General features: G+C 42.3%; 1 protein-coding gene across 1 annotated transcript; it reads right to left on the bottom strand.

Moving 5' to 3' along the window:
• Positions 1 to 552: 552 nt before the first annotated feature.
• Positions 553 to 14,054, bottom strand: tmem229b (transmembrane protein 229B). The gene is made up of 2 exons (XM_070842807.1): positions 13,833 to 14,054; positions 553 to 2,474 (listed from the first exon to the last, which is right to left on the bottom strand). Exon 2 carries the CDS (start codon positions 2,420 to 2,422, stop codon positions 1,826 to 1,828), a length of 597 nt encoding a protein of 198 aa, XP_070698908.1. The 5' UTR covers positions 2,423 to 2,474; positions 13,833 to 14,054; the 3' UTR covers positions 553 to 1,825.
• Positions 14,055 to 14,597: the final 543 nt, after the last annotated feature.

The raw sequence follows: 14,597 nt of genomic DNA, 5'->3' as shown, positions 1-14,597 counted from the left end.
AGGGGACATCCCCAAATGTCAAGAACCTAAAAATAATCAGTTTTCTCTCATCGAAAAGTAAAAGAAAGCAGAAAAATCTAACATTTAAGAAGCTGGAATCATTTTTGACTGAAAAAATAGTTGATTGATTTAATAATTGATAACAAATCGATTGATTGTTGCTCTATTATTCACCAAGGAAACCAACTTGTCTGTGACTCACAGATTGTTAACGCTGGAAGCAGCCAGTTTTGACACTTGCTATGTCAGGAGAAAAGTGAGGGTTTCTATATTGATTAATCACTACAATCAGTTGCTGTATTTCTCGCTCTTCACTTACCACGCTCGTCAAATTGACAGTGATGCAAATAAGGAGAAGGGTCGTGAAAATGTGGTGAAAGCCTGACGAGCAACAAAACGTCTGATGGGCAAAACTTGCCTTTAAATGCATTTTCAAGAAACTTCAGAAACTTCTATGACTATTGCTGTCACACAGTATAAAAGGAAATCCTGCAGTGTTTTTTTCAATGAACAAATTATTTTTTAAAACGTGACAGCAGCCATTGTCTCACACTGTATGAGTTGACATGAATGACTATTAATTTCCAGTGAATGAGAACAAAGAAATGAGGCTTATGTGACCCTGGTAGATCTGAGAGGACATTAAAGTACACCAAATGAAAAGGTTTTCTCAAAAAGGAAATTACCAAGACGTTTGGTACTTTATGCTGCTGCTCATGACTCATAATCACTGCCATCAATAGAAAAGCGCCCCTGCTATTATGGTAAATGGACTGCCTTTATTTAGCGTCTAAAGATACCTCTCATTAGTCTCCACACACACACACACACACACACACACAAACCCATTCATACACTGATGGCGTAAAAGCTGCCATGCAAGGCCATGACCTGCTCACCAGGAGCAGTCTGGGGTTCGGTGTCTTGCTCAAGGACACTTCAACATGCTGTCGGGTGGAAAAAAACGGGAACCGACCGAGATAACAGGTCGACCGGCTCTGCTGCCTGAGCTACCGTCATCCCCCTCCCACACAAAAACCGCCGACTGACTCAAGAGATGTTAAGTATGACTTCTGAATGAGCAATGTAAAAATGTATATTATATTGGAAGACAACTTTTTTCATGCATTTTTTTCCAGGCATTGTGGGTATTCGCTTGCTGCAGAATGACATTCTTCATGATGTAAACTGCCACATGGAGCTTTGCCTCAGGGTGGACAGTATGTTCTTAAAGAGCTTTTTGTAGCTACATTACTACAGTACTTTGAGTAATACTAAAGGACAATATGTACATTTTTAAAAAGTTACAGCTGTAGCTACTTTATATTATGATTTCTATGCAGCAAGCATTCTGCTTTCAGATAGACTGATGTGCCCCTGAAGAACAGACATATTGTTCTTGAATTTGTTCCTTCGCAGGATGATAACACTAATCTTTTTTTTTTTTTTTTTTTATCCCAAATTATTTGCAGTCTATGGGACAGGAGATATTGATAGCGTTATCCTGGTCATTCTGATCTCCTTAAGGTCAGTCCCACATGGAAATGGGTGGGTGTGTTATGAGATGCAGCGAACACAGCAGCATGGAGTTATTGTGCCTCTGTTGACAGTAGAGAGCAGAGGGAGTTATTTGGGCGTCTGAGGTCCCAGTTATGTTTTGTTTTCTGGTTGTTCTGATACTCTGTACACCTCTGCACACCAGCCCAGTCTGCTTGTCTTCCCCCCACACAGTTACGGGGGAGGACTGCTTATGAAAAGTGGCTGAGGAGGGTAGAAGAGGTGTAGCAGGGCGAACGGGCTGGTTTCAGATTGTGATTGTTCAGATTCATTCTCCTTTAAGGTAGCCGTTTGCATCGTTTCCCATCCCTCTGCTCCTCTCTCTCCTCCTCACCCCCCCCATAGTTCCTCCTGCCCCTGCTCCACCCCCAGCATCCGATCGATGGTTTGACCAACCGTCCTCGGGCCCCTGGTGGAAGCGTAGCCTCAGCGTCTTGCGGATGACCAATCGCTCCACGATGAAGGACGCACAGAACCAGGGCACGGCATACTCGGCCGTGATCAGTCCCTTGAAGTTGTAGCGGAACTCGGAGTAGTCCCAGGGGCAGGCGTTGAACTGGCGCAGCAGCAGCCCCGTGCCGAACTCCCACAGGTACGTCCATAAGGTGTAGATGATGCAGCGCAGCAGCACGGGGCAGCGGCCACGCAGCTTCAGGTACATCTGCTCCACGATAAGGATGCAGGTGCCGTAGATGAAGAGCGCCCACACGCTGGTCACGCCGGGAAATTTCCAGTTGCAGTTCACCACAAACTCCCAGGCGGCTGTAAACATGACCTCGCAGAAGTAGCCGTGGATGGCGTAGAGGTACCAGCGAGACAACGCTGTCAGAGGCACCGGAGCCTCTGGGGTTTCCAGTGTCACCATCCCTCCTCTTGCTTTCACCCAAATCGTCTGTTTGTGCAAATGAGATGCAGGTCTGAGGAGAAAGGAGAGAAAGAAAAGTGTATAAAAAAGTGACATGAATTTTATTTTAAGTTTTAGTCCTTGAAATTTAACGAATTTATGGTAGCATAGTCCACCATTGTGACTTGAGGGACTCACAGAAATGATGCAACATGCAATAAAGCGGAACTTTATCTCATTAATATCAACCTAAGCATAGAATGTTCCCTCTCTTGTCAGAGCTGTATTAAGTTAAATCTTAGTGAAAATCTTATGGTTGCTTCACATTACAAGCTTTTAACTGACACAACACAGATTAACTTTTAATGTGACGACGCAACAGGAAAGGCAATGTGTCACTGTACAACCATGATCATTCATCAAAATATTTTAGACAGTGGATCAGTTCTAAATATTGCAGGGTAAACAGCCACGGTGGGACAATCCTTACTGACTGTGTCCTGCTGCTGTGTAGAAAACTGCTTTTGCTGTGTGAAATCATCGTTTACTCATGACACAATAGCAAAAACCAGATTACTGACCGACCTCTTTAATTAAAACAGTGCAAGTTTGTTTGGCTGCACTGTAAACAGAAGCACCAGTTATTTATCTGTTGTATTTCTGACAAAGTCGCTGCTCAACAAGTGTTTGCTGTAGAATAAAACAGCACTTGGTGTTATCGCCAAAAAACACACGGGTGCTAAATCATAAGGATTACAACTTTTAATTGCAAATAGCGCCTGGCCAGAGGTAAGGATAAGGCAATAAAACACTCTGATGACATCGGAAAGATGAAATTAGAGACGGCAGGGCTACAGAGCACTTGAACTCTATGGCCTTCCATCAGTTGATGCTATTTACTGACTGACTGAGGGGGTTTCTTATGTAAGCTATAGCTTTGTCATCTGACTGCCTACATCATGTGCTCTTTTTCCAAATCCCGCAGCTTGACGCACATAGGCTTTGGTATCAGGTATCGGGAGGCCCACGCAGGGTTGGATCCTTCCTCTACTCTACTCTATATCACACTGCATGTCTAATAAAAACCACTGAAGGCAAACAGCATCACACCGAGACGTTCAAAGACCATGTAGCTGAGAGGGCCACTGAGAGTATATCTTCTACTATACAATGCCTCCAGAGGAAACTGTATCATAACAGCAACCATTACACAATGGATCATAGCCGCTGTGTGAAGTACAAGCTCAGAGAGAGGTTAGGAGTACAAAAGCTTGTTTGAAGAACAAAAGCTGATTTTTTAGCTCTTTTTGTCTTCAAAGGCTGGCTGGGGCCCAGAGTGGGCCCATGGGGATTAGCACATTTCTCCCAAACAAGGAACAAGGGTTTCATGTGAGGAACTGGGCCACAGCGATGGACCAACTGACCTCCCTAAACCCTTTATACCATCTTTTCACTGCCTGTCTGGGAAACTCTCACTCTTTTCTCAAAGCAGGCCTTGGTCAAACGGCATTTTTAGAAAGATCATGGACATAATACTTTAACCTGTTAACAGGGGAGGCAGTAAAACACTTTTACTACGTCTGAACAGAGGATGAGTTGCCTGTTATAACAAAGCGTGTTACACTGACTTTTCCCTCTGACCTTAGTGTTGAAAAACCTCAAACCCATAATCACTAACAAAGTTTTAAGGAAACATTTAGGAAATATGCTATGTTTGCTTTCTTACCACTCAGCCTAGCTTAGGAGTAAGACTGGAAACAGGGGCACAACTTGTCTGGCTCTGTCAGACGGTAAGAAAATCCATGTAGTAGCACCTCTAAAGCTCACATTAACATGCTGGATATTACTGCTACTTTTACATTCACTTAATCCATACAAAAATAGTAACGACTCCGGGAAGTTACTGAACCTGTCCAAAAAATAGTTTAGCACATGACCGCATGCAAAACTGCAAATTTTTACACTTTTTTATACAAAACAAACAGGATATTATGTGTCCATTCTTGAGCTTTCCAGGAGCTGGTGGGTGGATTTTGTTACCTTTGGACAGAGCCCCCATTTCCAGCCTTTATGTTAATCTAAGCGGTTGTTGGCTGTAGCCTTATATCTAAGGGTCAGATCTGAGGTGTTAATCTCATCCAACTCACAGAAAGTAAGCAAATCATCATATTTCCCAAATGTTGAACTATATGATTGAACTAAATAAACGTGGTCTGCATCAAAGCACTGTTAGGTTCAGGCACTCACCCCAGATCTCACCCAAGAATCACGTCTTCTTTCTCCCTTTTTCACAATTCAGTCCCCGCCCCCCCTTCTCTCTTTCCCTTCTACACCATTTGTTCAGCTCTCACATGCCCACTAAGCTGCTAATGATGAAATATTTGGAATGCAATATTCAGCTGTGTAACACTCAACTTTGAGCCAAATCTGCTATAGAAACACACAAAGGTGGAAGAAGTGATTTCAGAAAAAAGCTGGCGTGTTACAGATTCACCCGCTGCTGAATATTTCACCAAATGTTGATGCTCTTTGTTTGTGTTTCTAGTCTTTCTGGACGTTTTTCATCTTTGGCATGATGAATGGCTATTACAGAGGTGAAGCTAAGTCAATGTGGAATTCTAGTAGCTTCATAATGCAGAGCTCATTTCTCACTGCAGGTATTGACAAATTGTAGAAGTGTAGGAGTTTTCTTTTTCATCTCCACACCTGCCTGTTTTTGTGTTAAAATGACTGTTTTTATAAAGGTTAAAGATCCATAAATAAGTATACGAGACATCAGGTTTATCAGCCTGTCTGGGTCTTTACACTGCTCTTTGAATTTTCAACACAACAGATTACATGACTCTGACTGTTAACTGTGCAGAGGCAGATTTGTTTATGTCACGAAACAGGAAGAGAGCATGTTGTAGCCGAGCAAACAGGTTTCTGCAGTTCTAGATGAAAAGAGTGAGTGAATGTTGACTTTTAACTTATTTATTCTTTAACAGAGTGAACTTGAAACCAAACATCAACATCCTATTTGCTACAGAAATGAAAGAGGTTTGAAATGTGATCTTAAAGCACAGGAACACATTAACTTTCCATTTATACTACACTACTTGCACACTGTAATCAGAATGAATGTCCCCATGATATATTGTTGTTTAAAACAATCTGTAATCTAATATTGTGTTTTGACACGTCACTGACTGAGAATGGAGTCGAAGTAAACAGTTATAACTGAATCAGAGTGGAGACTTAGACTTAAGGTGATGCAAGCACTTAAATAGCCAGGCTCTGTCGGAGCTCTGGCACACCATCCTGCAATACTGGCTTAGTGTGGTTTGTAAAGCACCTAGTAACAGCACTTAGAAATATTTGTAAGTTACAGTCAGTCAGTCAGTCAGTAGCATTAGTACAGTGGCCAAGAAGTGTCAGCCCGTTTCTTTGTGAACATCCGTTGGCATCACTACAGCTGATGTTGCTGTTTGCATATGTGTTGTGATTTTTGCATTTGACTTTTCCGTTAAAGGATAACTCCAGTAATTTTTAAACCTGGGCACCATTTTTACTTATTTTGGGTTCAAAAGGACTATTAGGTAAAAAAAGTTTTGGAATTGGTGCCAGATCAAAGTATGTTCACTAAAAGTGCTTCTCTTGCCAGTGAATGGCTCGGATTGTTATTCTCTTATTATACATTACAGAAAGGATCCTTCTTATTAAACAGCTGCGACACCTCACTATTCAAACCAACCAGACTCCATTAACAAAAACAGTAATTTTACCCGACAGAGGTAAGGAGTGGCTGGTCTACTGTTGCCTCCATCGGTTAGTTTGTGTCTGTTATTGTGTATTACACAAATATTGCATTTACTGGATCCAAACTAATTCTTCAAAACACCAAACTCACCCAATAATACACATAAACTGATCAAAACATTGGTAGACCAGCAACTACTACTACTATTTTTGTGAATTGAGTCTGGTGGCTTTGAACCACCACCACTGCATCTTACAGGTCTGTCTCCGTGGGGATCTGTTCTGTAATGTTGTCACACTTAGTGACACTTAGAATAACATTTGAGCCTGTCAGTGGCAGAAAAAGCACTTTTAGAGGACGTACTTTGATCGAATACAAACGCCCCAAAGGATTACATTACAGCCACAGTAGCTTGTTCACTGCCTGTTTTCAGCTGCCAGCAGAGCACCTACTGGAGCAATTCCAAAACATTTTGTCCCTACGAGTCATTTAAAACGCAAAATGTGTAAAAATGGGCCCAGGTTTAAAAATACCTGAGTTTAGTGTACCTGGCATTTGCAGAGCATTTTGGATACATAGTTTGTTTGACACTTCTCAGCCACCATACATTAGGGTATTGTGTATGCTGTCCAAAAACAGGACAAATGATGGCTTTGGATAATGACATATGTATGACAGCATATTTCAGCTATTTATAATTTCCCCAGCATGAAATTCTGTGCTTGAACTGTATGGGGAATTCATTATCCAGAGAATAAGATCCTCACCTTTCTCAAGAGGGAATGAGTGGAAATCCCAATCCGGAAATCCATCTGAAGGATCAAGAACATTTTAAACTTAAACAGGACTAGTTCGCTGGGTTTAATTCCATCCTACACCTTAACTAATATAGCCTATATATATGGGGGTGACACACACTGGTCGGACTCAAACTGGGGCTGCGATTACATGCTCAGTGTCTTAAAACCGTGAGCTGTCAGGACGCCCCCGCTCTCCCTTTCTGTGTGTGTATTTAGGCATATCTATTGACTTGCAGCCTCAGCATGACACAGTTCACACACTGGGTGCTATTTGATTCTGCTGCTGTTGTTGTTGTTGCAGCTGTAGTAGGATATCGCCCACCAACCCACCACCACACCAGCTCTCTCATCGTCCCAAAGTATTGATCGGCAAGGTTCCTGCCAGCTCTTGCTGTGGCGACCCGCCTCGCCATTGCATTCTATTGAACCCCACTACGGGATACCACAGTGTGATGGTGATCAGAATGGCAAATGTGATAGAGCTGCCTGCTTTGTAAAGCTCCCCATGACCACGGGGAGACACAACACAGGCAGGGGGCTGTCTGGAACTGAATGGGAGGGACGTCTAACCACAGAGCGCCAGGGGTTTGTCTGAGGGCACAGAGGGAAGACACCAACTGAGCGTGTGCTTTCACATGAGAAACAAAGAGAAAAGAGCAAGACAGAGAGAAAGAGAAAGAGAGAGAGAGAGAGAGAGAGAGAAAGAGAAAGAGAGGGAATGTGCCAGAGCCAACTTTGAACCGGTTGAAAACAAGGCTGACAGGTCTGTCAGTGAGACACTCTTGTGACAGCAGGTAAACAAGGAAGAGCATGAAGAAAACCTATGACAGTCAGCCATGGTTGCATTAAAAAAAAACAAAAAAAAAAACAAGGGACAAGGCCTTTACTCTGCCGACAGCATGCTGACAGCTGTGAACTCTGACACCGTGATTAAATCAGAAACCTCACCCATTGCTGACCTCTCATCACAACATAATCCCTGATCATGTAGTGTAGCGCTCTGACTGTGGCACAGATCCCCAGCCTATGCAGGCTTTTAGAAGGTCACTCTAGGAGGCTGCAGTGCAGCGTATAGAAACCAGCAGTATCCAATGCAGATAGGTGCCAGTGACCAAGGTGACCCAACTACCACTGTCGCTAATGGAAACAGCAGCTGCCAGAAACATGCCCTTGTAGTCGCATCTGACCCCCTGAAAATACTGCAGATTTAAGGTTAATATTTCTGTTTTGAACCTTATTATCCAAATAAAGACAAGCCAGGATACTGATGAGCTAAAACAGCAGTACAGGAACAATTAGTTGATGAATTTTCATTCCAAAAAATCCTTCACTGTTTTAGTAATTTATCAAGCAAAAATGCAAAATATTTGCACGTTTCAGCTTCTAAAATATGAGTTTTTGCTGCTTTGACGTATTATAAACTGAATACCTTTGGCACAAGCAATGTGATGACATTGCCATCATTAACACTACAAATGAATTGAAAAAAACAATCAACAAATTGATCAGAAATGTTACTACTATTACTACTAGTAATCTGAAAGCTGATTGCGGGACATAAAGCAAGACAGGTTAATGATTTTTATCCAAGTCAGCACTAATTGATCGAGTTTCCTCCTTTGTGTGCATGATGGGCAAGTGTTTGAGTGACGGGAGGTGAAAGACAGACAGACAGACAGGACGAGGGTTGGAGGTGGGGAAGAAGAACCTTCTGAGGCGGCACAAAACAAATTGATCCCAATCAATTGCAAAAGACAGGCCAGTAGTGCCAGAAACAGCAAGCTGGCTGTTACCCTGAACAGCATCACTTGTGGTTTTCTCCATCTGGAGGAAGTCTTGGGCCAAACAGAGTTGTAATACCCTTTAATGCTGAAATATGCTTGAAATAAACTACAGTAGTTTGTTGCCCTTACATGTGTAAAGACAACAACAAATATAGCCTAACGTCGCTGAGGGGAAAAAGCCACAATAATTGTCTAGATGTGAGGATATAAATATTTCTGATGACTTAGGTGGCGTTATGCAAATCAAATGTGATTTGGGGCAACGAGCTAACACCGGCCGTGAAATAAAAACGCACTTGATGTTTGCTCGTAGGTAGCTAGCACAGCAGTGTTATAGCAGGAGGTGCGTGTTTGAATTTCTCTTGGCTTTGTTTTCGTTTGCGAAGCATGTGATCGAGCCTTAATTTATTCATTTGGCCCTCATCCTCCTCCTGCTGATCTGACAACACGGGCGAGGCGAGGGTGGGTGGGGGTGAATCGTCCTACAGCTTCATATCGTACTGCACTCGCTAAGTCACGCTCACTTCTCCCTCACCCTCAAAACCCAATCAAATATCAAGAATTTGATTCTGATTTGATATCTCACAATGAAGCAATCATTCAGACTAGAATATGTTAGAAAAGAGTGAGCAATAGCCATCAAAGTCTTTAAATGTCTTGTATTGTCTCATGAATGAGATTATTTCTTTATTATCACTTAAGGCAAAGAAAAGCTACAAATCCTCAACATTGAGAGGCTGCAGTCGGTTTGGTATTGTGCTCAGAGGATTAACTGATTAACAAAATACTTACAGATTGTATTTATGACGACTCTTTCAACTAACTGATTGAGCGACAACTTGTTTCAGCTATACCTTTATTGAATTTCTACTCGGCCATTTCAGGGTTTCGAACCAGCACACATCTCCCTTCTCCCTCCACGCCGTTCCCTCTAAATCCAGAGCTTCCCCCAGAGTATCGTAAACAAGTACGGCTTCTGATAGAGCTGGAAAGACGCCATGATGGCTGAGACTAAAAGCCTGGCACAGCAGAGCCAACAGAGGCTCATATAACTTTACAGTATGCAGCCTTTCTATATCTGCAAGGTGAAAGCCCGAACAACACAAGCAGAGTGGTGGAGGAGGAGGAGGGCTCTATGTAAACAGAGTGGTACTGTAAGAGCTGCACTCTGAAAAGCTCGTGTCCAACAGAGGTTACCTGAGGTTCATGACTCCTTTTCCCTCACATTGTATAGGGAAGTTTTCACATTACACGATGACCTTTAAAAAGAACGGTCATGTTATTAATGCTTGTTATTGATGCACCCATCCAATATCATGGCTTGGTGTTGGGATACCTGCTTTTTTTAAACAAATCAGCCAGACACTGTAGTTAGTCACTGTTGTTACACAATTGACAAAAAGCTTTAGATCTGGGTAAGAAATCAATGCAATATCAACATTTTGATGTAAGATTCAAAATCTCCTGCGATGTGGCTATTGTTGAAATCCATGTTAAAAATAGCCATTTCTAATGAAAGATTTATTCCATATCATCTACCCCACCAAAGCAATTTCATGACCTTTCTAGAACAATATATTTATAATTAATGCACCACACAGCCTACAAGGACTGTTTCAAATTTTATTATGTAATTTAGACCATAAAAATGCTGCGGAGTTCAAATATCGTTTCTCTCTGGACGGAGGTGTAAAGAACGACAAAACATAAACATACAAAGTGTGTTTGGGTTTGTTGAAAGATGAATGAAAGATGAGGGAAAAACTGAAGCTGAGCAGACTAAAGAGTGACGTTCGCCCGTGTCACACGGGAACTCAAGATCAGCCAATATCCTGACTACGAGTTCTGGGATGAGTAGAAAAAGTGTTCTTGAGTAAGCGTATGGGCCTGGATAGATCCTAGAATAGAGGTGATTAGTAGAGTGTGTTGGGGGAGGGTTTTTTTCCTGAAACTATTCAACCATCTGACCTGCAGCTATGATGAAGCACACTGGCAGCTCAAGGTGTCGCTTTCTGCTGATGTTGGGTTTCACATTTGGAAATAAAAACCCTCTCTTGGTCATTTTGACCTTCACATTACACAGACTGGTGGTAGAGTGTGGAGTCTGTCCACGCTACAGTGTGGTGCCTCGTCTCTGTGTGCACATTGTGCTGCAGTCCACTCTGACTTTTAATTGATTCTGTTGAGTTATCTAAGCTGCTGGCGGTTGGCTATTTTCTGCTGTACCTCTTCTTCTCTGCAATTTCCAGTCTCTGCCCGTCTGTCTCTTGATCACACACTACATATCAACAATGTCACCTTTAGACAAACTGACCTTTACGGACCAAACCTGCTCTGAAAGTGTCTTCTCCTCACACACCCCTTACAGCTCTCGAGCTCTTTACAGTTTAATGAAAGACCCTAAGACATGGGAGCTAAGCCCTCTGTCCTGAATAGCATGTGGGTCATGCCCCATAGATTAGAAATCTTGGAGCTGCTACAGAGAAAACAGGAGATTTACTGACATGGTCATCATGGTGCCATGGAAAGTAATGTCCGTAATGGAGGGATGCATGCGCATGTTAATCTGTTATCAGACAAAGAAGCTTTATGACCAATCGTTGACAATGCATAATTGATGCCTGCTGCTCTGAGAAGGTTTTAGGGACATTGATCTTCGAAAAACAAAAGAGGTTTTCAGCTAAACTGTTACCTGCTTTGAACAACAAAGAAATATTTAGCATTTATTTAGTGTTTTTGTGCATTAAGCTAAGTCAAATACACACTGAGAGAGTCAGAAGACCTTTAAAGCAAAGACAAAACTCACTTTTATATAAAGGAATCACCCAAAAATCTTTTTTATGTAGAGCCTGACTAATACTGGATTTTTTTTTTTTTTTTTCCATAAACATTTTTATAAAAACCACTACAAGATATGTACTGAAAGGAATATTTGTCTATTACAAAAACATGTCAGCCCTCTCTGGTTAAAAGTATAAGTTGACTCTGTCTTCTGATTATTTCAAACATTAATTAATTTCCGTATTGTTATGTCCAGGCAACTATTCACCAACATATATGTGCTCATGCCAGTACTAACGTACAGGCTGCCTACACCTTTTCAAACTCAAGCACTTTTCAAGCATTTTTAAAGTGCAGTTTCAGCATGTAATGGCTGTGCTAAATTAAATATTTTCAAAATAATTAAGCTTTCTCTGACTTATTATATAGCTTCATCTAAAAACTGTCCAATAAGATAGCGATTTATTATATTAATGCAGAATTTTAAGCAGTTAATTCAGATTTCAAGCACTTTTCAAACTTTGAAAACACCATATTAAAATTCATTTTCAAGGGTTTCCACCACTAGTATGAGTAGTAAATATCTGCAATAAGCTTCTTCCCCTAAACAATGACTATTTGGGTGCCTTGGGACCGTCCATCGTGGAGATCTTCAGTACATGTATGAACAAATCATTTAACTGAATGAATCAGCAGCTTTTAGCATTGAAGCTCTTCTCCGCTCAGCTGTAACACACAGAACATTACTTGCTAACATTACTTTAAAGACCTTAAATTCTACTAAATAACAGAAAAGGCCACAGAAACAATCATAATCTGACAACGCTGTCATAGACAGTAGGCTGCTGATCTATTAACCTTATAAGCAGTGGTTGTGTAGGCTGGCTTTGTTCTGACCTGAACACGACAGCCTCGACCAGAAACAGACTACTGAAATGAGTCACAATCAGCGCTAAACTTTGCAGACATATGAATGGATGTACGCACTGAAGTGCATTTAAACAACGATGCAACTACTTGCATGGGAAATAAAGTGAAGAAACCACGTGGTCGGTGATTAAAATCTTTGAACTGAACTGAGGGAAATTGTCTGAATAAGCAGAGTCATTTGGGATTTCCACTTCTATTCTCACTCATACAGAGGAACATTTTAGCTTTCGAAACTCTCCTCCACCTCAACCATGACCTTTTATGTGGCTTTAACCGACTAATTCCCAACATAACATATAAGGTCTGGTAAAACAAGAGGCAGCTAACTAAAAAAACAAAAAACTGCATTATGACATGCAGTGTGCTTGTGCTGAACACCACAGCTCTCTGGACCAAGTGTCCACACAGCTGAGGTGACCTGAATGTTGTCTTTTCAAACCAGTGCTCCTGCCATTGGGTCATTTTGGGACTCCTTACTGTGAGTGCTGGTGTGTGGGTTATAAATAGGTCCAAAATGCCAATACAGTCAGTCAGTGTGAGGCTGAGGGGGAGTATAGGCTACCAAGACAGCAGCAGGGATTATCTCACCCCAAATGATAGTGAACTGCAGGCCTTATAAGGAATAAATCGATGAGATGGGATGGGATTTTGGAAATCTAACCCACAGCCACGCAAAGCACCATCTTTTTCCGCAAAGCACATCCACAAATGGCCATGCAGAAGAAACTGAATGATGACAGGGCTGAATCGGCTCTGTGGATAAACTCCACTGGTTGTGATCACGATGGATGGACAAAGTCATCTTATTTTGTCCCTGGGAACTACGGGCCAGTGCGCAGGCCCGGGACTCCGCTGCAGCATCACGCCTCCTTCCCGCTGAACAGTGCGGTACGGTCATCCTCTACAAATCCACTCTAAAAGTCCCCTAAAATTTGACTAAGGAGACTTGAAAAGCACTTTTATCTCTTATGAAGCATCACTGACATCCACAAACCACAAAAAGACGCTGCTGCTGCTGCTGCTGGAGTCCCCTCTCTGTGCCTGCATCGCCTGTCCTGTCCATTTTTGAACAAGTGCAACAGCCAAACTGAGCATAAATCCTGCCGAACGAAGCGGAATGCATCCCGATTCAACAAAATGTGCAGCTAGTTACTTTGCAGAAATAATGCTGCATTCAATTTGGGACACGGTACAAAAACGCGCTTGTCCAGCTGCCAACTTGCATAGCAAACATTCATTAAATAACCGAGCGTAGTTTCCAGTCTGTGGCTAGGTGAGCCAGCAAATGTCACTTAAAAGCTTCACAACACACATGTTGTTAGCATGAACGGCCATGCTTCATAAATCCTCACATACTGGCTACCATGAATCATCCTCAGTGCAGGTTTTTTCATTACCTTCAGATTGCGGTGTCTCCCTCAGCACAGAGGCCGGCGGATCAAGCACATCACCCGGAGAGGCTGTGCAGGATGTCGCGGTGCTGCTCGTCTGCTGTCCCCGGCTTCTCCTCCACGGTGTCTCTGCTCTCCGATGGACATTGACACATTTTACTTCACTGCAGCACCAGCAGCAGCAGCAGCGGCAGCACATGCTCAGTCAGACTCACGCACCTCTTGCATCTTTCGTTAACCATTTCTTCACCGCAGCTCAGCCGAAGCCAGACCTGACAGGAAGTCCTCTCCGTCACTGTCAGTGGATCAGCAGGATTGTCAACCAGGTTTACAAGCGATGCATCAGCACAACAGAGAATATATTACTCGTTTGACTTTGACCCCAGAATGTAGTTCCAAGCACATGCAAGGACACTCCCAAAGGAAATGGCACAATGGTGCTGTATACTAACAGAGAGTGCTGCACATGGAAGGTAGGATGTTTAATCCTCAGAAATTATATGCATCATTTCTTGGGTATTTTGATGTTTTTTTTCCCCCCTAATCTTTCAGACCTTTGCAGTAATTCCAGTTTCTTCTCACCAGGCTTCCAGTGGGATTAATATTTTAGGAGTTTGCAGAGATGTGAACACTCACACATATCCAGTGACACAAGAAGAAGTGACACCTGCGCCAAGAATAATGTCTCTTTCTCTTTGTGTGTTTTGCTTTAGAAACAGGACCCAAACCTTCTTCTCATTATGAGTGTCATTAACATCACTGACGTTGGCG

This window comes from Pempheris klunzingeri, chromosome 13 (assembly GCF_042242105.1).
Source record: "Pempheris klunzingeri isolate RE-2024b chromosome 13, fPemKlu1.hap1, whole genome shotgun sequence".
Classification (NCBI taxonomy): Eukaryota; Metazoa; Chordata; class Actinopteri; order Acropomatiformes; family Pempheridae; genus Pempheris; species Pempheris klunzingeri.
Note: the sequence above shows the minus strand (reverse complement) of the source record. Positions and strands in the feature narration are given on the sequence as shown.